A 24,402-nucleotide genomic window follows, 5' to 3' on the forward strand; every position below is an offset into this window, starting at 1 on the left:
TAATGACCCGGATTAGGAAGTGATACTGACTGCGAAGGGAACAGGTTGGTCGGCATATGCGTTTGGGTGGTGTTTATGGAACAGGTTGTGATAACTGATTTGGAACAGATAGGTACACAGTCCGTTGATCGATTTTTCTGTAGTTGTTTTTTTTTTTTTTTTTTTAGTTAAGCTATTTCCATAACTTCCTATTTCCTCCCATTTTTGTTCTAAATTGCCTTACATGTAGCAACTTGTCTTCAGCCTTTGGCGTGCTGCGCCTTTTCTGACTAGGCTATCGAACGGCTATCGTCACGTAAAGGCACTTTCCATAAACAAGTGTTCATTTCGGAGTGCCAAATGGTTCACTGGACTGGACTGCGAATCGGCACGGACCGGTCAATCTTAAGCGGAAACATATAGGATTTAAAATGTCTAAAGAACAAAAAACGAATCGACGCCGGCACTTGTCTGTGTGTTGATCCGTCCGACCGGGGATTACGCACGGATTAATACGTGTCAATTTGCATAACCCGAACCTTTCGTTTCGTTTCCGAATTTCGATTCCGATACAGGGGTTGAGATTTTATAATTAAACTTGATCCCTTGGTCCCTGATTTTCCTTGTTTTTTGTTCGTTTTGAATTCGGAACACCACTAAGTGGTGGTGCTGTAGAGGAAAAAGTGTCAACTCTCCGGAACAATGCGGCTGTCAACTTGTCACATTACGGAGCCCGGACTAGGCGGAGAAACCGAACTGATCTTCGTTGACACTTGACAACTCTACATTGGATTTCGCTGTCTATATCCTATCGGTTGTTGGTGATGATGCTCCGGTGTGAAGTTGAACCTGCCACTTGTCTCGCGTTGCAGACCGGTAGGATTAAGGGTGCTTTTTTTTTTTGGAAAACCCTACTACCCATTGTTGTCATTCAAGGATAAGATAAATAGATTGAAGAACGCAGGGAAAAATGGAACAGCAAACAACGAGTGCTGAAGAGGAACAGGTTGCATCGAAAGGGACACTTTTACAATGGCGTACAAAGGATTTCGGATGGGGTGATAAAAGAATGCAAATGTTAAAATATAGATAGAGCTGGAATTAGGGTGTAACGGCATGCCTGCACAAACCATCATATCTATCGGGTAGGAGAAGTCTTCCTCTACTCGATGGTGATGTCGATTTCCCAGGAAGTTATTGTTTACAAAAGCTGTTACGCCCTAATTCCAGCTCTATCTAAAAATGAGCAAGCGTTGAAAATTTCATATTTGAATACTACATTGTATCTGTCAACAATTCGAAACTTCCCCGTTCCAGTCAACCGCAAAGAAATTCATCGCTTCATCGGAATGGTCAATTACCTGGGCAGGTTCATACCGAACTTGAGTGCCAACTTGACAAACCTTCGGAAGTTGATATCGGAGTCGGTTCCTTGGAGATGGACGAAAGCGGAGGACAACGAGTTCAAATGTGTCAAGCTATTGGTTGCTGATGTTCGGACACTACGATATTACAATCCCAAGAATCCTCTGACGATCGAGTGCGATGCTAGCTGCTTTGGGCTTGGAGCTGTTGTGTATCAGGATGAAGGGGTGATTGGATATGCTTCTAGGACGCTTACTGCTACGGAGTGCAACTACGCGCAAATTGAAAAGGAATTGCTGGCGATATTATTTGCGTGCGTTCGGTTTGACCAGCTGGTGGTAGGCAATCCGAAAGTAACGATTAAAACGGACCACAAGCCTTTAATCAACGTATTCCGAAAAATATCGTGGCCGGGATAGGAAGTTCTTAGTAACCGTCGATCATTACTCGGATTTCTTCGAGGTAGACGTTCTGAAGGACTTGACCCCGGAATCAGTTATCGCCGCTTGCAGCAGGAATTTTGCTCGTCATGGGAAACCGCAGTTGATCCTCACAGACAATGGCACCAATTTCGTGAGCAAGAAGATGGCTAAATTTACTTCCGAATGGGACATCGCACATACTACTTCAGCACCGCATCACCAGCAGGCGAACGGAAAATCCGAGGCCACGGTTAAAATCGCTAAACGTTTGCTGAAGAAGGCTGAGGAAACAGATGCAGATTTTTGGTACGCGCTGCTCCACTGGAGAAACATCCCGAACAAGATCGGTCCCAGTCCGGCAGCTCGTTTGTTTTCCCATGCTACCCGGTGCGGTGTTCCATCATCTGGTGCAAAACTGGTCCCAAAAGTGGTGGAAAATGTTCCTGAGGCAATAGAAGAAAATAGAAGGAACATCAAATGGCAGTATGATAAGAAGGCACGACACTTACCTGCTCTCCAAGTTGGTTCACCGGTTTTCGTGCAGCTGAATCCCGAAAATTCCAAACAGTGGACTCCTTGTAGAAGTCGATTCAACGAACGCTCCTACATGGTTAATGTAAATGGGTCGAACATTCGTCGAAGTTTGGTACACCTGAAGCCGCGTAAGGAATCCTCTACGTCGCCTGACCGTTCTACGCCGAAGCCGTTGCAATCGTTGCAGCAAAAGGAAGATAATCGCAACCATGAATCTGAAGTTCCAAATACCGGATCGAAATTGCAAGTAGATTTTCAAACTCGTAAGCAGGATTAAATTGTTGAACCGTCGCCTCCTTCGATTGTTGATGCGGAAATTGATCAGTCGCCGCCAAGAAGGTTGCTGCAGTCGCAGGTGTCACAAGTACCAGATGTGGCGCCACCTATTTGTGAGTCACCGAAACAGATTCTGAAGCCAACCGTGAGTGGATCCCGACCAAGAAGAGCAACAACTAATTTGAAGGATTACCAAGTTGAATTTAATTAACTAATTTAAAGTGAGGAGGATGTTATAGTATTTGCCCACCCCTAGTTTTCACTCCTCTTGGCTCCACCATTTTGTCATTATGGATTACTGAGTAGTAAGAGAAGGTGTTCGGATCTATCCTGAATAAAGGTCAAGTAAACTGTTCGTACCGCGTTTTAATCGACATAAAACAAAGGTGATCGAAGTAGGCGAAAATGATGTGTTTTTGTTTTGCTGCGCCGTTTTCGTTCTAGTGAAAATGTTATAAATTTATAATTTCATTTTTAAAAAGTGTCAATTAGAAAGTACAGAAGTGATGTTGAAAAGTGCATTAAGTGAAAATTTTCAAATTCTTATCCGTTGCATCTGGTGCCGACTGTTCTAACCTACGCGTAGTTATGCTCAGCGTAAGTTTATTTACCTTTTCGTTCCTCTGTCCTCCATAGGAAATATCCAAGGGGTGAGACAGGTTTACTCTGAGTTGCTTTTTTGCAGCGAGTAGCTCGCGAGCACCCCCTGAGTATCTAGACAGAAAACCTTAGTTTCACGTACCCACTTACAAATTGTAGATGTCTCCACCGTACGTAAACAATGGGTTCAGCCATCGTTGGTGGCACAACTTTTTTTCACATCAGAAAACATGTTTTTGTTTCACTTCATGTGGACGTCGAAAGCAGGCCAAGAATAAATTTTGAGTGAAACGTATCACTGATGTTGCATTATTTTCCTTATATCTTGGAATTTAATCGATTTGATGAAATCAAAATTCATTATTTGGTATGGTCTGGTTAATTCCTCGGGGGCATCTGGGACATGCCCGGAACTGGCCAATGTGATCCACGGGGCTCGAAATGGCCACAATTGAAATGGTTATCATATTTTGAAGTAATTTGTTTTGTCACATGATAGGTTTTATTTCTTACCGGTCAAATTTAGTATTATGGCTCACATTCCCCGAAACATGTTCCTGCCACATTTCCAGCACCAGTTGACCGATTCTGAATCTGTTCAATAATGCTCTATGGATGAGGCTATGGGATCATGATACTTTTCATTTGAAGGTTGTTGCTTGCAATTTGCATTAGTTATTACCGATAAATACGATAGATACGAGCTCCAAAAATCCATGTTTATCGGAAACAGTTGACCGATTCTAAATTTGATCAACAGCATTCAATGTGACCATAATACCTTTTGTTAGCTGGTTGTTTCGTTTATTCGGTTATGTGGTTGCTGACAAACACCACTTAGTTCGCGAATTCCGCGATTTTCGGGTCTTGTTCCGTCCATATCTCCGGGACCAGTTGTTCGATTGAAAATCTATTAATTAACACCCGCATTAAAAATAACCATAAGAAGCGCCAAACCTCCAATTCGGGTTATCATCCCATCTTTATGTGGTATGGTCGTACCATCTATGATATCGTTAGTGTATGGTACATGTTTATTAGGGCAGTCGATAGAATCATGGTACCTTTCATTTGATGGCTGTTGTGTTCAATTCGGTAGAGTGGTTGCCGAGAAAATCGTTTAAGAAAAATGTGTTACGCGCTTTCACACACACATATACAGACAGACATTTTCCGATCCCGTCATGTTGAGTCGATTGCATAACTATGAGAAAAAATATCAATGTTTTTTACAAAATCAAAACTTAAAAATGTTTAAAATGAGTTCATCAAAAATAAGACCAATTGTAAATTTACTCCACCATTATTCGATTTGACAGAACCAGAGGACCAGAATTTTCGGGGTACATTGACATTATACTGGAGCTGTCAAATAGCTCCCGGGGTGCTCGCGAGTAACTCAATGTACCTCAATATTTTTTCTGCATACTCCGTTTACTCTTTTAAGCATATACGTCTCATATTAGACGTCAGTTTTGTTAGTAAATAAAGTAATCCCAAGTGCATTCTGAGCCGTTTGAATAACTGGAATATTATGAAAGAACCTGTGCCGGTGCCTGCTTACTACCAATAACAACCTACACTTCCAACCAGCTTTAAGGGTTGTGCTTCCTCCTCAGCAACCAGTCCCAGTCGTCACTCCGAAAGGATCACCTATGATCAAAAAAGCTCTCCAATATTCTTCTGAACATCTGAAATTCCACGTATAATGCAGCGATCCCATCATCTTAAATTTATCCAGTCGTAACAGCAGTCCTATTGGAAAAGGCATCACCAGTCAATGTGGTAATAACTAACTCCGATCCCCTTTCGACTAATATTCCCTTTGACACCATGGCAAACATAGAGTAGTGAGTATTATTTCAACCATGGCCCCTCCAACGGCACACTCCGCCACAGTTTTCGGTACAGAAAATATCTCCCGGTGGGGCAACAACCGATTAACACCCAATTACAGCTCCAAAGGCAACGCTACAAACCATTACCCCGTGGAATGTTCAGCCAGAGCATCAGTGCAGCCGCTGCCACTGCCGAAGCCGAAGAGGAGGATGATGATGAAGTATCTGCTGTTTCCGGTGAGTGCGATCCTCATTTGAACTTCAAACCCGTCAGGAAGACGAAGCACAAATCAAGCTGACAGATTCTCTTCATCGACTTTCTCCTGGAGACTTCGGTCGACGGCCGCAGCAAAATCTCGGTGATGAATAGCAAAAATGGGACCGAATCACGACCATCCGGAAGGCCCAGCAAAAGCACCAAAAGTGAGGATGGATGTCCCCTGTCAGCAGAGAATGGTGCCGTGGAAATTCAGAGCTCGGTTCGCAGTTCCATCTAACACCAGTTTGTCAAACGATGGGACGGGATTGCTTCGACGAGTATCGATTTTGAGATCAATCAGATAAGCATTCAACCGTCGTAAGTGTGAGGTTGCAACAGGTTCCTTTCACGTTCACGGCTGGTAAGGGTCGAACGAAGGTTATTAAACTGAGATGATTGAAGTGTCTCCGAGTTCCGCTTTTATTGTTGTTTTATTTGACAGCAGCTTTTCGGCTTCGCATGAAGGTACAACTTCAAATGTTGCTGTGATGCGAAAAGTGAGAAAGCAAATGACAGCGATCTTACTCACTGAGCAATGTGAGTTACTCAAGGTGCCTCAAAAGCAACTCTGATATTGCTCATCAACAGGAGCTGTCTTGCCCCTTGCAAATATCCATCATTTCAAAACTTACTAAATACGCGTTAATCAAGTATTGCCTTACTGCTTGATTGAAAATGGTTTGCAATGGTGTATATTTGCATCGATAATGTATTGGAGCGGGGCTTATCATGTGTGAAAATAGCTTGGGAGTGCTTGCGTTCTTGAAATGGGCTGTTGTACCTGCGGTAGAGCTGTCACCTTCTAACTCCCAGGTTCAAGCTTCTTGCATTCTTAAGAAATGATTGCAGGCAGATTTTATCCATAATGCCACTACCAGACAATGGGAGTTAGTCCAAGCACGAATCTTCATTCACCGAACCGGGGGGATGTAAGATTCGCTTACAATTATGTATGATTCATCATCAGAGGATGTTAGTGGAGACCGCATGAACCAAGGATGCGATATACCTAGCTGCGGTCCGATGTAAGAAAATTGGAGACCGAAAAATGTGGAGTGTATTAGTGAGTGAAATTAATTATGTCGAAAACAATAGGGAAAAGGTTGCCGACTGGACTCGAACCACGAACGTTGCGATTATCAGACCTGTGCTTTCTCCACTGCTCTCTCCATGCTTCTGACTTTGGGTAGCCTGAAAGCAAACATGAAGCGCTCATTTTCTCGCATGCTCGACTTCGTATGCTTTTTCTGCTGGAGAGATTCGAGACAAGTGTGTGCGTCGTTCTACAATGTTCTACAATGTGCGTCGTTCTACAAGCTTACTGGTATGGTCGAAAGCGTAGATGGAACACGAAATAAAAAAGACAAAAAACCATTACATCGCCTGCATGGTCAATTTCTAACATTCGTTGCGATGTTCATGAACAGAGGATGATAGGAAACGGAACTAACATTCATTGTAATAGATTTTTGGTTTGCGTGTGCATATGTTTAGGATCAACAAACATTTTCAGGCGCAAAGGAGCAACAGGATCGAGCTGATAACGTTTCTTGATTCCAAATAGAATTCTGAGTAGAGTTCCATCCATCTTTTTGGCCTTCGTGGTCGTTCGGCGTCACCCGTCGTTCAGGCGTATTGTGAGTGCCACGAAGTAAGGGTTCGATACTCGCTCCAGCCGGTGCAAAATTTGACAAACTGAAAATTTCCCTACTGATCTACTGGGTGTGGCGTGTTGCCAGTTGTTTAGTATTAAAATTTTGAACTGCTGCGTAATGGATAGTTAAACTTTTTGGGCACACTGTGTCAATACTTTTCAACTTTTGGATGATTTGGCAATGCTAACAAGTTATTTGCTTTACATAATTTATTTAAACTAGTAATTCATAACCATTCTAGTACTTTAAATAAATTCCAGATGATCTTACTGACCCACGGTATACATAACAAGGTAGGCTACTCTCGACAGTAAATATCTAGTTTGGATGTAAACATATAACGTCATTCCTATCTTTGAGCAGCGCTGACCGTAGTAACGCGAATCGTGAAGTGCAGGTTTGATTTCTGAAAAATGGTGAAGTGCGCTGTTATTAATTGCCAAAATTATGAAGGGAATAAACTGTGTTCGGTACAGTTAAAGTATTTTTGGTTTCCACGTGAAGAAAATTTGAAAGCAGTGTGGTTGAAAGCCTGTGGCAGAGATTCAAATTCGCAACAACATTTGAAAATTTGTTCGGAACATTTTTGTGAGCAGGATTACAGGCTGAAGGATATCTTGTTGAACACGGAGTGGCTAAAACGCATTCCTAGTCTGAAATTACCATCGCAGGATGAAATTGTTCCATTTTTAACTTTGCCACAGAACTCCGAAATAAGGTTTAATTCAACGGTGTCAAAAAATAAATTTACCTTAACGATATCTTTTCCCACTCTCAGTCTACAATCGTCAGAGGAATACACGCATGCCTCATTCGAATATTCTCTTCATGGTACCTCGGCCTTAATTCGGAAAGATGTTGCTGTTCAGTCATCAAACCCGGTAATTTTTCATGACGTTGGTGTCCAATCTGGTAGTTGTACCAGAAATAAGGCTGTTAAAACGGTTTAATCAGTTGATCGACAGTTTTTTTTTTAAATGTAGTTATGTGATGCTAAAACATTACTTTTAGGAACATTTTGGAAAGTTCTTTGAGAAGGGACAATTCGGAGTTGAAGCTCAATAAAGAAAACCGAAAGAATAAGGCGTACATTTCCCTGCTTCGGAAGTCCAAAGCATTGAATGGCAATGTTTCCAAGATATTTTCAAAGGGGCAGCTGCGAAAATTAAGGGATCCTCATCAGCGACGGGTTCAGTGGACACCTGATGACATATCTCGTGCAATATCGTAACATGCTGCCAGTGTTCGGAAAATCACTCTCAAATCTCATTCATTGAGTCTCCCTGCGAGAATAAACTCGCGTGCGAATGTGGCAAGCAAAATTCATGCTTGAGATTCTCATGCATATTCAGGCACTCACACTCACAACGTCGAAACATCATTCCAGCTTTAAACTCATGAAAACCACTCAAACGTCAATTGATAGCATGCTTATGCATATTGTATCAGTTTTCCAGCCCCTACTGCACAAACAAGAGTAATAACAATTAATAGCACCGATATATAAAGAAATGAATTTTTGAACCTGAAAACTCAGCGGTGATTTTTGCGACGTTTTGGCTGGCAAAACTCATAGGCGCATAAACTCATGCATGAGATTTGAGTGTTTGAGTTTTTCCGAACACTACATGCTGCTGGTGCCAAAGCATACCGATTGCTTTTGTCACGAGGATTTCCTCTACATGCAGTTTCAACTCTCAAAAAATGGGCAGGTAAATTGAAGCTTACCGCAGGTATTTTGAAACCAGTGCTGAACCTTGTAGAAACAGTGAATATTGCGAAAAAGAACGGGTTTGCGTTTTGTCATTCGATGAAATGAAAATCAAATCAGTTTTTGAGTACCACCGGAGTTGCGACAAAGCAGTGCTGATGTTTTCCCCCTGTTGCTTAGGTGCCTGGTGTGCTCTCACTCCCTTTGTTGACGGTGTGACTCGACGGCGATGATCTATTATTAAGTTTTTGCGGTGTGCATTGTTTTTGTGCACAGAGTGACTTTAAGAAGAAAAGTGATATTAGTTATTCCTTTGGTTTGTTTTTTCCGTCGATCTTGTTTTCCGTGCTGAGCACCAATGCTACCGACGTGCCAGGAAGGCAGCTCCCACACATGGACCCTACCTATCGACCCATCAACTCATGAACCGGGGACCAACGGCTTTACTTCCCATCCGAAGGAAGGCGTGATCAGAGATGTTATGCCTCAGAACATCCCGGCGGTGCCGACTGGGATTGAACCCAGGCCTGCTGGGGTGAGAGGCAATCACGCTTACCACTACACCACCGGCGCCGTTTGATATTAGTTATTGTGTGGTTGGATTCGCTGAAGGAGGAATTGTTTATAATGACTAGAGAAAATTAAGCATCGGGAATGCGCTCCCGGATATATTGATTTGGTGAGTTCGTTCCAGTTGAAGATTGTTCTATCTAAATAACCTTTTTTTTAATACATTTCATTAATCAAACATTATTATATGCTGGGTTTGGGGGGGCAGCCTAAGGGTTTCAATGGATTTGTAGACTGGACAAGGGTTCGTGGATTTGCCAGTCCCTTGTTAGGTGTTGATAGACAAGATGTACGTCGTTTGTCTTCCAAAGGTCTTCAATGAAGTTGATTCACCCTGCTGCAACAAACCATCAGGCAGAACTTTACAACCCGTGAAGTATTTGCAGTCATAGGTAATCCTTGCACTGATGGTGGGTTCTATTCGCATCACATCACATCACCACCGGAGTTGCGACAAAGTATTAAAACCATCGAAGTACGCCCAAGTAGGAATGATTCGTGGAGTGTACAAAAATTGGAAACAAGTAATGTACTACAATTTTGACTCAGCTATGGCAGCAACTATTGTAACGGATATAATCAAAACACTCAAAAATATTAAATTTCCCATTGTTGAAGTTTTTTGGACATGGGTCCTATCAACATGGGTCTATCGCGAGAGCTTGGCATCAGCTGCGAGAAAACCTATAACTCCTTAGAGAACCTGAAAGTTTTTACTTTCGCAGACCCTCCACATCTCATGAAACTTATTCGTAATCATTTTATCGATACTGGTTACATGTTGGACAATGAAGATCAGAATAACACTGAAGCCAGTAGTCGAGTTGTTGAACCTCTAGCCAAATGAACTAAAGATGTGCCATAAGATCATGCTAATTCATTTTGATGTCAAAGATGCTGCCCGTCAAAAGGTAAAATACGCGGTAGAGCTATTATCAAACTCCGTCTCACAGGCAATTTATGCGAGATAACATCTCAAGATGCTTTAGTAACCAGTGATTTCATAAAAATAATGAATGATTGGTTTGATTTGTTCAATTCATCGTCGGCGACGAGGGGTATGAGAGAAAGGCTTAAAGCATTCGATCATACAAACCATGTTCATCGAAAAATCATAAGTGATTCAAATGAACTGATTTCGCATCTACGAGTTCCAAATAAACGTGCTCTTCTACCATGCCAGAAGGGTATTCTCGTGAACAATGCAGCACTGGTTGGTTTGTCAGAATGGCTCCAAACCACTTACGGTAATCCCTATATCTTAACAAGACGAATACAACAAGATGATCTCGTGCGTTTCTTCGGGAACTCGCTCAAAAGGAGGATTACATAATCATCCAACTGCCTTGGAATTCACCTACTGGTTGCGAAACAGCATTTTAGGTAAAACTCTTTTATACTTTTCGTAGTGATATATCTTCTCACTTGAAGTAACATCCTTAGTAAGTTTAGACAGACGATTTTAGATTAATAAATGTAAAAAATTATTTGCGTGAAAATTAAAAAAAAAAAATAATTTTTATTAGGTCGTTCTGATGCAACTCAACAAGTCAACAGCAGTAACGTAGAGGAATCAAATGAAGAGTACGATCAGCAGCAATTTACTGGTTGTTTGCTACGAAATATTGCGAGTCATGAAGTAAAAGAGAATGGATGCGAAGGACCGCTGGACGACCAAATCAGTGCTGATTTGGAACAAGAAAATGTTTCATCACACTTATCAGAGTTTGAAGAGGATGCTATTGAATATATTGCAGGATATGTTATCAAAAAGCTCAAACTTAAAATTTCACCACCAGATGAATCCGTTTTTACTTGGGTGGATCAAGTTTCCGAAGGTGGTTTGATAAAACCAGACCGTAGTTTTACCATCAAGATAATGGCATTAGAGAACGTCCCAACTAACAATTATCACAAGGTAACCCAACTAACATGCGAGTATTATTCATGTGTTCATTTTTAATAAACAGGACTCCGCTGTTGTGTCACTTTTTGTCGAGTGAGTGAACTCAAATCCATCCGTGCACTCGTCTATTGTGTGGTCCTCCGCATTGTTCTTCATCAGCAGTTCTTTCGGTCGATGCGTCTTTGGAAAGCAACCGTTTCGTGATGAGTGTGTGAGTTCCGAACACGTTTTGCGTCCATTGCTGCAATGGGAGCGCCCTGCCCGTTGGTAATACAAACATACAATAATCCACTGGAAGCGGATCCTATTCTGATGGAGGAGGCTTATTGGATTACGGAAGATAAAGTGTTTATAGTGTTTTACTTTTTGACTCTAGTTTTACGATGTGGTGTATAGTGAACAAGAATCCTCGGCTCTTTAAAGTTGATTGGATTAAGCCTTATCAAATAAATCAATATAAAAAAGGTTAAACAAAAACTTGATTTTTGTAAAATTACATACCACGTTATTCAAATTAAGTTGATTTGGGTCACTCTAGGCGAAAAGCGAAATTTCTCATTTATTCCATTTTTCAGTAACAATGACGTTCAGAACAGTACTGATTAGGCCAACACAATTGAAAATTTATAATTTTTCTTCTGGGGCCTCCCTTCTGAGTATCCTCGGGGCCCAAGGAAGACAACCCTATATCCCTATCACAGACGTGTTGGGTACCCGTGATATGCAGTCGATTTATATGTTTCTGCAAATGTCTAGCATAAGAATTTACTTCGTTTGTCTTTTGTATATCTTTATAAGTTTTTGTTTGTATTGTCCACCTTCTCGATGATTCTTATCGTTGCCCACTGGTCACCTGAGCCGGTTGAACTCCAGATGAATCTAGAACCACACTCCCGTTCATACGTAGTAAAATTTACGTTTATTTGCTGGTTTTTTAAGTTTCAACATTTGGTTTCACATTTACATGTGCTAACCCATACCATACCATGCATACCATACTCAATAGCCAGTAGAATGATCTGCTTGTGGACAGCAAGCTTGTTTTTGAAGGTCAGTTGCTCCCTGGCACGGGATGGTTTGCAGACACCGATCGATTTCTTCGATGTCATAGTCGATTGCTGTGTCCACACAGCGCTGGTACTGCTGCCAGTTGACACGATGGAAATTTTGCCGGGAAACTTGAAACCTATTGGCCGAGGAACCTACTTCGGTCACCACCGAGCTCAGTTCCTGATAGGCGACAGGTTGAGAGATGTTATCGCCAATGTTGCTGATGAAGATGTCGATGGGTGGGAGTGTCCGGACACAGGATGTTGTAGTGGGCTTCCTGCAGATCGTTGTACAAGATTGTGCCGTTCTGGTTTCACCGAGTATTGTCCCAGGCTTGATGCTTGGCGTTCAGGTTGCCAGCGATGATGAAATTTTTCCGCCGTCGTGTTACCTTGATACGGAGGTCGGCGGCCAAGCCGTCCCTAATTTTGGTTTGCTTGGTGCAGTACACCGCGATGATGGTGATTGGACCAAGCGATGCACATCAACTCCGATAGCTTCAATAGTTTTCCGCTGAAAGTTTGGTAGTAGCCGGCAGCTGATGTTCCGTCTAGCTGCGATGGCCACTCCCCCCCCCCCCTCCGGAGCTGGTGCGGTTCAGCCTTATGAGCTGAAAATCGGGAAGAAAGACGTTCAGCTCGGGTTTCAAGTGAGTCTCGGTGATGAGAAAGTCAATAAACTCGATGTTTTTGCTCTTCAAGGAGCATGCATTCCAATTAACGATCTTGATGGCTTTACGGTCCATACTTAGTGACAAGGGACAGGGCAGCATGTAGCTGTTCAGATCGAGTCTTGCAGGTGCGTATAATGATGATGACCTCGGTCACGAGCGTCACAAGTCCTCCGGGTGAACGGAGAATCGTCGACAGGCTCACCTGAGATAGCAACAGCGTACGATAAACCAGGAACCTGGAGTTGGCTGAATCGCAGCAGTAGCGAGACGATGCTGAACTGTCCGTGTTTTGTATTCGGCCGTGAACACAACGACGATATAGGCGGAACGGTGGACTTGGAGTTCCGTAAAGCACAAGGTTCACCACCGGGTACCAATTCCAGGGCAGGGTAGGCAGGAATCGTTTCAGCGCCAGGGATCTGGAACTTTTCAACTGGTCCACTGATTCACGGAATGGCAGCTGGACAACGAATCGTCCATCTTCATTACGACGATAAGTCCGTTGAAAGTGTTCTTCAAAACGTTCTTCTTCACTCGTCATCATTGCTGGTTCACCGACTTCCTCTTGGTCGAAAAACCGCTGCAAGCATGCTTCCAATCCATCGGTCACAGCAAGGTTGACACATACTGAAGAATCTTCTTGCGTTTCCTCGTACGAGCCAGCCACGACCCATCCGAACTGCGTTCCGTACAAGGTAGGCAGGTGGTCGGCAAGTTTGATTTGGCCTTGCTTCAGAATGTTGAAGAAATGTTCGGCATCAATCAGCATTTCCACTTCTCGTAGACGGTTAAATGAAGCATCGGCAAACAATACACCAGATGGAATATGCCAGGAATCCACTCTAACATTTGCGGACGGAATGGTGCCAGTCACCTGCGGTGTGACGAGACAATCAACATTGGCAGTGAAGTTGCTATATTTGGATGTCATTCTCACCACCGTTCGATGGCGTATCTGGGAACGTGTACCTCCTACGCCGACTACAGGAACATTAGCTGGGAATTTCGGCAGGTTTAATTTCGTCACCACAGACTCCGACAACAAATTGATCTGTGATCCAGAATCCAGCAGTGCTCAAACCTGGTGAGTGTGGCCTCTTTTAAGCTGGGTTTAGACTAGACAAGTCAAATGAGCAACTCAGTTGAATTCAATTGGCTTGAAAAGTTGAGCCTAGTTCAACTTTTTTCAATTCAAGTGATTTGATCAAGTCAGTTGAATGGCATGTTCAATTCGCGTTCAAGTCAGTTGAATTCAACTCACTTGATCAATTGACTTGCCTGTCTAAACCCAGCTTTAGAACGCAGAATGACCATCGCTGTCATGAGGAACAGGCATGCTGGAACAGGACGCATTCACAGGCTGCTCCGCCACTACTGGTACTGGATCTACTTCGGCTGGTTTGGGCGGCTCACTCGTTCTTATTTCGGGTTTCTCCCGTTGCTCGAAATGAACTAGAGTGTGGTGCTTTTTGGAACACTTTCCGCAGGATTTATTGCTTGGACACGATGCACTACGGTGGCCCTTCCTCTGGAAATTGAAGCACAGATACGTCGCTTTCAGCTTGTCTTGACGCTGGTCTACGGTCATCTTTTGGAAAGTCGAGCATTTGAAATTCTGGTGCTGGCCGGAACAAAAATCGCACGCATATTCCAATGTCGCTGTTGCAGTATGCGATGAATTAGAAGGTCCACCTTTCGATGGAGGAGTTTTGGCGATCGGATCCTTAGATGCTGCGGTAGGAATAGTGGTTTTACATCGTTCCAGAATCACGCATCGCTGCCTCAGGAATGCGATCATCTGCTCATACTCAGGAAGCTCGGACTGGTTGATGGAAGCTTCCCAGAGTTCACAAGTCTGGTCGTCAAAGGCACGTGTCAGTAGTGTCACCACAAATAACTGAGACTTTCCGGTTAAACGCTGATTGAGCTTAACGAGATTGTCGACGTGACGGGTGCATTTATCTACCAGGTTGCGCAGATCATTCGATGATTTCTTGAGAACCTTTTGCATATTCAGGAGGCCAAGCCTCGATGATCAATCGCTGGTTTCTAAAACGTTCTTCCAGGATTTCCCATGCTCGTGCATAATTATTGTTTTGCAGTGTCTCCAAGTCGATCACACCTGCAGCATCTGCTTTCAGCGAATTTTCCACAGCTTTACAGCGTCGAAATCGTTTGATCGCTGCATCATGTCCTGCATCGTGGTCTTGAAGCGTGGCCATGCTTCATAACGACCGTCGAAGGTTGGTAGAGGAGTACGGTAAGACTGGGTGTGAATGATGACAGGTTGACTTGACGCCTGGTTCGCTCTTGCTGATGTCGAAGGCACTGACACGAAGTAGTTGACGAAGTAGTTGTTGAAGTAGTTGACGAAGTACTTGACGAAGTAGTTGACGAAGTAGTCAACGAAGTATTTGACGAAGTAGTTGACGAAGTAGTTGACGAAGTAGTTGACGAAATAGTTGACGAAGTAGTTGACGAAGTAGTTGACGAAGTAGTTGACGAAGTAGTTGACGAAGTAGTTGACGAAGTAGTTGACGAAAAAGTTGACGAAGTAGTTGACGAAGTAGTTGACGAAGTAGTTAACGAAGTAGTTGACGAAGTAATTGACGAAGTAGTTGACGAAGTAGTTGACGAAGTAGTCCACGTCTTCACGGCATGTGTTTCCGTACTCTATTTGAGGATGTCGTTCAACGGAGGTAGCTGGTTTGCTTCAAAACGTATGTTCAACGTTCATCCTCAAAGTACAACAGTATTTTCAATGGACGGTCTCAGCTAGGATTTGGACAGATTTGGATCTGTTTCATTCGAACGGAAGGTGTTTGCTGGTCCCAAATGGCTTGCCAAATTGATTTCCTGCCCAAGGGATGTGAATTTTGCATTTGTAACAAAATTATGAAAGATTTCGAACGTTAGTAACTCAGCTGCCCCAATATGTTTATCACCAATTGATCAGAAATATGTCTACGCATCTCCTTAATTTAAGACTTAATCATTTTTCAAACTGTAAATATTGAAAATTTTACGAATGTGCAACTGAACTGTTGCTATGATAATTTAACTTATCACCAATGGCTTGCGAAAAGCGATTTCCCTAACACAGATTTCAAAGTTGGATTCCATCTGGTCACACCAAACAGTGTTTATTCAATCACCGCGTGGTGAGTGGTGGTGTTCTCCAGTACACAACGAAAGTCTCATCGCAAGCGGCGAGTTATCAAGGCTGACCTCAACCGCTGATCGGATTCAGTTCCAATCACCGTGTGTGGGGTGTCTGGTCGTCGGCATCAGTAGCGGCAGCAGCAGCAGCAACAGTGCTTTCGGTGCGTGGCGTTGAATATTGTTCTCCATTGCACAACGAAAGGCTGCCTGCAAGCAGCGAGCTGCAGCCCACATGAGCATCCATAGAAGGAGAAATTGATCGGAATCAGTAGCTCTTCGTGAATTGCTGGGGGCCATCTATGCCAAGTGCGTCACCATCATTCCAAACAACATACAGCTCACCAGCCTCACCATCACGACAAAACGGTCCTTTTCAGGTATACCATAAATTTGAAAAAGAGTATTATTTGGACATTTCAAGACCAACAATTGAAATGGCCTTAACTCAATTTTGTAAACAAACCTGGCAAGGCCATTTTCTCGCGAACCGAAACCTTCATTCGCAAACCTAAACCTCAATCGGGTATTCATTATGTTAGGTTTGCCTTTGTGGACTTCGGTTTGCGAGAAAATGGCCTTACAAGGTTTGTTTACAAAATGGAGTTGCGGCCATTTCAATTGTTGGTATTGATTTGTCAAAGTCATCAATCGGATGTCAGTTCCCATATAAAGATAGAGCTGGAATTAGGGCATAACAGCTTTTGTAAACAATGACTTCTTTCGATAATGTCTTGAAAGTCAACACACGCCAACGCAAATCAACATCACCATCAGGTAGGGTAAGACTTCCTCCTTCCATTCCCGATGGTAATGTTGGTTTGCGTGGGTGTGCCTTGAATTCCTAAAAATCATCGAGAGAAGTCATTATTTACAAATGCTGTTACGCCTAACTCCAGCTCTATCTAGACATGTTTAAATTTAACATACCATGAATTTTAAGGCAACAAAGTCGGTCGCGGCATGAAATTGGTCTGATTTTGATCCAGAGATGATGGATTTTAATTCTTAATACGCCAATCGATAGGATTTTTTTCTACAAATCTGTAAAAATTAAGACCTAATCATTTTTTCAAAATGTTACTGTTAAAAATTGCACGAATGTGCAACTGTTGCTATGATAAATCCATTATCACCGATTAAATGCTAAAAGCGATTTCCCTAACACAGATTTCAAAGTTGAATTCCATCCGGTCACACATTTATTCAATCACCGCGTGGTGAGTGATGGTGTTCTCCAGTACACATCGAACGGCTGCCTGCAAGCAACGAGCTGCAGCCCACATGACCATCCATAGAAGGAGGAAGAAGCCGCAGAGCTATTGATCGGAATCAGTAGCTCTTCGTGAGTCGCTGTGGGCCATCCTTGTCAAGCGATACTGAAGAGTATGAACAGAGAGAACCCCGCTCAAATTCCTATTCAAAACGCAAGCTCCTGCTCCAGTTAACAAATAAGATTTACTATATAATACCACGTAGTCCTACGTCACCATTGCCCCCATAGGGCTGTCCCTTGTAGTTTTTTTTTGGTTTAAGGTTTGCCTCAATAGTTATATTTTTTGTATTTCTTATCATGTGTGACGGAATTCCTGTTTTCTATTCTAATTTATACCATGTGCACTGATGTGGTCTTTTTTTCTATCTTGTCTCACTCTCTTCCCGTCTTAATGTTTATGAGGCTCAATGAATATCTATCTGTTGTTCTGTTTGTTACTTATTTATCTTCATGGTTCCAGTTCCTTTTGTCAGTGTCACAATATCGCACTGCAAACCTGTGCACGCCCATGCCCACGCTCGTACTGGAAGCAAAATTCAATTACCTAAATCCTGACACAGGGAAGCCAACACACCCGGACCCAGCAGAATACCGGGCGAAAAGCGACCAGTGAATCCTTTGTTCGAGGGACTGTTTCGGCTGCCAACGGCAGTGCAAAGATACGTTCGACGACGTAACAAAAGAAGCTCTGCTTCCAGTGCACCCGATTCTCCTAACAAAACGCATCCCAAAACAACATGTGTGTTTGGTCGTAGCCGGGACTTCGACGACGACGACGACGGGATTCGATTCTCCAAAGAAAACAAAGTTGTAGCCAAAGTGATCTTTAACTGTCTCGACTCGAGAGGGATGACCTGCTGCTGCTCTGCTCTGAACCCTCCTTTTGATCCCATTTTCATTCTCTGCTCGACTCAATGGCTCATTCAGTTGGTGTGTTATTTAAAAGCGAACGATTCTCTTCGTATTATTTTTCCTCTTTCCTCGGCACTGGACGGTCCCTATGGTTACACATGTATACGCATAATCGGATTAAATAATTGTATCGGATTTTACTCGCATTTAGTTTGTATGGGATGCTTTGGGTTCTTTGCCAGTTTTGATTTCGGAGCCCATTCTTTTTTTTTATGCTCTACGAGCCATAAAACGAGCAAAGAGAAAATAAAGCATTCAAGAGCCGAGCATTTACACACATGCTACTTATAGGTAATGCGGTCGATTGCTGCTGGCTGCCTGTTTATGATACCATCAGAATTTTCGTCGGTTTTCGGATTTTGTCGGTTGTGCAATCATTCAATATCTTTTGAAGCGCTCCCTCCTTCTAAGCGAGGACCACTGGAAATTAAAGAGCCATTTATTAGGATTTAAAGCCCGCCGGGAAAAAAAGACGTAATTTGAGGCACTTTCCATTGTAATGGATAGCTACTTGTGCTGATTCCTGGTTCATTTTTTTTTTTCAACGCAAAGAAAATTTGATTTAAATTCTTATCGCAATCCATCTTCCTCCCTCTCGAGCCGCAAAACCCAAAATTCTCAATTACACAACTCCTAATCGTCCGGTCTTATCAATCACGTTTGCACTGTCATTCCTCTTCTGTGTCCCACCCTCCGGATACCACCCCTCAATTAGTTGCCAACATCAATTTGGTGGCAGATGATTCGATCTCCACCTCCATCCAGTCTACGCACTTTTGAAAGAATCACCGCCGCATCGCCGTAATCAGTGCAATAAAATTTGATCCACGTTGTAAAACAAGCCTCCAAAGATAGCTGCTTGCTGCGGCCGTCTTTCCCCAGATTCGTCAAAAATGTCGATTCTCCCAAAAAAAAAAAAAAAGTTTTCCTCCACTTTTATTACACTCTGTCTTAATTTGCATATTTTAAATTAACCCTCCCACCTAAATTGCTTGCACGCTTTTTTGAGTCGGTGAACTGCTCCGTACTCTTTGATAGAACCAGAAGAAGGCGATGAGGAGCCGGTCTTCACGTTCGGTGTTTTATGACATCGATAGATTTTCCGCCCATTTTCCTGCTGGCTTCGGTAGAACTGATCTTCCCCGGATCATAATCTGGCAGGATGGTCCTTTGTCTTTCCAAATTCGCTTGCGCTAGGAAATTTTCATTCCACGTATCCGAAAACCTTGATATGAAAGTTAGTCCCAGACACATACGATCTCACCTATCACTGCTATCACTTACCCATTACTCAACGTCACAAATACACCCAGGAAGTGTAGGGACTGACCCCTTGTTCGCATCGCATCCAACCGTGATTATCGCGATGCTGAATGCATTATAATTCAATCCAACATAGAACACAAACAGGTATCATCACCTGAACCGTTGGCAGTCGATGCACACACAAAGGCGCAACCAGTCACAACGTTTCATCCTTTCTTGTTTCCTTCGGCGTTTTTTTTTTTTGTGTCATCATAAAATATGCATAGACCTGCCCGACCCCGAAAAAAAACTCGATGAAAATAAAAGCAAAACATACAGCAAAATACAAGTGAATAATGAATGATGTATAATAACCTGCTTTTACCGTGATTAAATCCATCGACAAGGAGGAAGACGAAAAGAAAGGTGAATATAATATCGTTACTTTGGTATCATATTCCACCAATCTCACCAACGATATTGGAACATTGCATCCATAATAGCTGTCAGATTGAAATCGTATCCTCTCTCACTCTATCGCTATCCTATTATTGTCGATTGTTACTCCTTCCCGTCAAACAATAGACACAGAGCAGAGCGAAGCTTCAATCACGCTATTTCTATTTCGTATGGTAATTGATTCAACCGCGTCGTGCATGAGGGATGGAAGATCACAGACGCAAGATAAATCGATCGCGATGACGGTTATTTATTAGGGGTGCAATTGCTATGGGTCTGAATTAATCAGTCCTTCTTAATATAATGGTGGGAAAACAAACAGTGCAAGGTCTAATCATACACCCGTCGGTAACTGGGGAAAATTGGCACCTGTTTCAAATTAGGATGACGATCATCGTTAAAAATGATGATAAGACAGGAAAGATCAATTGCACCGCATTTGTTTTGAGTTGATTGAGACACCGAGCGACCACCAGGGAGGGGCTGACCCGTCCGAAATAGGAAAGGGTTGCTTAGGCGAGAAGTTAGTGTCGGAATAATTACACCCCGGGACGTGGCAAGTGGGACCTTAACCGCATCTTGTAGTCACAGCTCTGAATGTGCGTTGACACGGTCGTTGGATTTCGTTGGGCCGACTTGTAATTAATTACCGGACGTTTTGTTTTGGGGCACGGCAGTAACATCTGTTGCACGCACCAAAAGTTGTTTCAGAGAATTGTTGCCGTGGGAAAATATAAAGCTTTAGATTAATTGTTCTTTCTTATCTGAAACTAAAATGAATCCAACTGTGGGGTAGATTTCTCAAACAAATTTTAATATGGAGAAGATCGATCAGAATACAAAGATAAGAATCGACAATTTATTTCGACGAGAGCTATTGGAATTTCGGTAGCGTTGGAATTTTCAGAAATTGCTTACGCTCGCGTGCATGGTCCGAAACAGCAATTTTGCGGGGGGAAATATTTACTCAGTTTCAATTTATTATGCACCTTAAGAATTGGTGAAACAATCCATAAAATACTGAAAAACATTTCTTAAAAAACAACTAAATGATCCATACGATGTCAAAGAAAATCCATAAAAAGTATAAGGGTCTGTGCCTAGGGGCACGAACGGAAGCTTGACGTAGGACCGCTAGTGGACGGAACAAATGTTAACATTTAATTCTTTTAATTGATCAATCATCAATTATCTTAACTCTTTCCGTTTTTAATTTGTAAGCGTATCAAATTTGTAGTAGGGGAAAAGTTGGCTTCGGCAATACCTTAAGGTTCAATTTACTTTGATGCTTTTTGGAAAATTTCAAAAGCAGTTTTTTTCCGACGCATTATTTCAGATTGCAAAAAGCTCGCACTATTCGATTCCTTTTGATATTTTACAACAAATGACGCGAGCTTTTTGCAATCTAAAATAATGCGTCGAAAAAAACTGCTTTTGAATTTTTAAAAAATGCATCAAAGTAAATTGAACCTTAACCTATTATCGTCAGGGGGTAAAAAACGTCCTTGAGAGCTCAATTTTGGCATGTGGATACATTGTGTTTCAGAGCAACTATTGGCCAAATTTGAGTGCTCTAGGACTTTGTTTACCCCCCTGACGATAATAGGTAAAGGTATTGCCGAAGCCGACATTTCCCCTATTTATTTCAAAGAGAAAGTTGATGGAGAGAATCCAAGGGACTGTCAAGTTGAGTATTTTCGATTCATCTACCCGACTTTAAAATGTGTATTTTGATTTTTTTGTTATTTACGAATTTTTAAGTTTTGTGCATTTTGGTATCAACTCACAGGATTTCCTTCCGAATTATATGAATGGAGCAGGGCGGAAAGTATCGTTTGTGCAGAATATGTAAAAAAGGAGGGACTTCGAGAGATTGAACTCGTGAGAGCTAATTTTCTCACAAATTTGATGTTATTGGCTGAATATACACCCAAAGCGAATTATTCCCACTTCTCTCAAATTCTATATGGATTTTTAGCACTTCCTACCAGCGCGTGTTCTGGAAAATGGTCGGACGATGATTAATCTCACCAATACATTCGGGCCTACAATTCCACACCTTCTATAGAGACAGAGATGCCAGATCTACGGAAATCTCCGTAGATCTACGGATTTTACAATTTTTTGCGGAAATACGGATCCGTAGGCAAAATCTACGGAATTCGGTGCAGTTTCTACGGATTTTTTTTTTCTTCAGTGCACGTTTTCCTTCAGAATCGAATTTTACAATCTGATTCTGAAGGCAAAGAAGCATTAAGTAAAATACACCTCTGCAACTTGTCAACCGTTTTCTTGCTCACTTATCCGCTTTTTGAGTATACAAACGCCAGACTGTGCGTGAAACATGGCGGTCTTCGTACTATCTCTTCACTCCGTTGAAAGTTCCCATAATATACAGTCAATCTTTGCATGAAGAGAACAATTTTCGATGGTGCCGTGTGAAGGCGAGTAAAAGTCATGTTGAGACCAGTCTTGTAAGCGGTCACCGTAGTAGATACATTTTCTGTGACAATCGACTGCCTTTGCTTCCGACACTTGCAAAACAAGCTTTCAAATTACAGTACCAGACTAAAATGTCATACGACAGGCTCTGGCATACGACACTGTCGCCGAAGACCATCACGGATGTAAGTATTTCAGTTTTTCTCATAATAAGAGCTACTGATGTTGTGCTTGTGCAAGCAACGTTGTCATAGTAATAACCTTTTTGATCAGAAATGGTTTAATTTACACCAAATTGAGGAATTAGAACGAAATCAAATATGTCATATGATAGTCATTTGATAATTTTCTTTTTGCTCGAATGTTGTTCTACCGTTTGCGTTGTGTAAGAGAGACGACGCTCTCTTCCCCGTCAGCTCGATGATGATCAGGCCTTCAACGTGTTCATCAAAAAGCACGTCATCCATAAGTCGTCGTACTTGTCCGGCTTTATAAAGGAAACTACGGAAAGCGTGGCTTTTTTATTAGATTACGACACCACTGTACCACCGCTACGGGATCACAATTGATCAGATCGCCATAGATGGTCTTGAAACCCTTGATCCTCAAATTGAGCTGGAAACCATTGCCGTGGATAATGAGACAGAATTGCTGCTTGGGCAACAGGAAACGCTCCTTTGGTATGAGAACAAATGCCTGGAGATCGCTCCCGCGCAAAACAGGGTTCCTCTTTTTCTGCCATTTGTTTCGGCCATCTACGGAAATTCATGCCAGGGGTTCGGGTGACATATTTCATGATAGCATCCAGTGAAACTCGTCGTCAAGACAGGCGTGTGGCCAAACCACATTTGTTGTATATGACAATGAAAGTTCTCCGGCTTAGAGTTTCCGAAGGCTTGCAATGTACTTTTAAGTGAACGGCAACCGCAAACATTACACGTGGACCTTAAGGACCGCTCATTCATGGAGCAGTGCATTTAGCGAAATCTATCCGTCCTCAAATCAATACCGAATTAAGTACAGTATTGGCAACAAAGGAAGAGAAATTTGTTCACCATGATGCGACAATTGGGAAAGCCTACGATGTTCATCACACTCAGTGCAAGTGAGATGAAGTGGCCCCATTTGTTGAATCTCTTACATCGATTGTCGGAAGGACACAATGGCGATTGAATTTCAGCACCGTGGAAGTCCTCACACGCACATCTTGCTATGGCTGAACAAGGATCCCCGGGAAGCAATCAGTGAAAGTATGCCAAAAACTACAGGTGCAACAGTATCATGGTATTCATGCCTGTACTACTATCGGCCCTTTTCAGGGCCACCAAGATTTTCCAAAAGAGTTAAATTTATGAACATTTCCCAACTAAAATTCATATCAAAAGCTTCTTTTCAGGGCAATCATAGTCATACTAAAGAGTATAAACAGAGTAGACCCCGCTCAAATGTCTATTCCTACACAAAACACAAGTCCTGCTGCAGTTAACAAACAACATTTATTATATAAGACCACGTAGTCCGACGTCACCATTGCGTACAACCCCAGAGGGCTGTCCCTAGTATTTTTTCAAAAGTTCTTTCATCGATTTATCATTTAACGTAAAATATCACCTTAGAACTAAAAAAAAATATCACCTTCGACTAAAAAAATCCGTAGAAATCCGTAGATTTGGATAAGTCTACGGAATTGCATAGAAAAAAATCTGGCATCTCTGTATAGAGACCAGGTTGAGCCTTGCTAGATAGCTGCTTGCGGGAACTGATGACCTTGACAAATGTCCAAATAATACTCTTAACAGATGTATGATGGTCCTGAAAGGACCGTTTTGTAGTGATGGTTGAGTAATGCTGAGCTGAGCACGACGAGCTACTGATTCCGATCCTAGCCTAGTGGTGGGACTTCTTCCTCCTTCTCTATGGTTGCTCATATGAGCTCTGCGCTCGCTGCTTGCAGACAGCCTTTCGTTGTTGTTGTTGTTGAAAGCACTCCTGCTGCTGCTGCTGCTACTGCTGCTGCTGGACTGGACACCACCACTTACGGTGATTGAATGAACACCGTTCAGTGGGACCA

General features: G+C 42.4%; 1 protein-coding gene across 1 annotated transcript; it reads right to left on the minus strand.

The window, feature by feature from the left end:
- Window positions 1-14,132: 14,132 nt before the first annotated feature.
- On the minus strand, window positions 14,133-14,849 carry LOC135698793 (uncharacterized). The gene has a single exon (XM_065218927.1). The coding sequence runs from the start codon at window positions 14,847-14,849 to the stop codon at window positions 14,133-14,135; it is 717 nt and encodes a 238-aa protein (XP_065074999.1).
- Window positions 14,850-24,402: the final 9,553 nt, after the last annotated feature.

The sequence above is a fragment of the Ochlerotatus camptorhynchus genome, unplaced genomic scaffold, assembly GCF_037179485.1.
Source record: "Ochlerotatus camptorhynchus isolate MF236.1 unplaced genomic scaffold, CSIRO-AGI_Acam_v1.1 ptg000094l, whole genome shotgun sequence".
Lineage (NCBI taxonomy): Eukaryota > Metazoa > Arthropoda > Insecta > Diptera > Culicidae > Ochlerotatus > Ochlerotatus camptorhynchus.

Excerpts from the sequence above, each read along its gene's own strand:
- LOC135698793 (XM_065218927.1), bottom strand. The coding sequence starts at position 14,849 with ATGCAAAAGGTTCTCAAGAAATCATCGAATGATCTGCGCAACCTGGTA.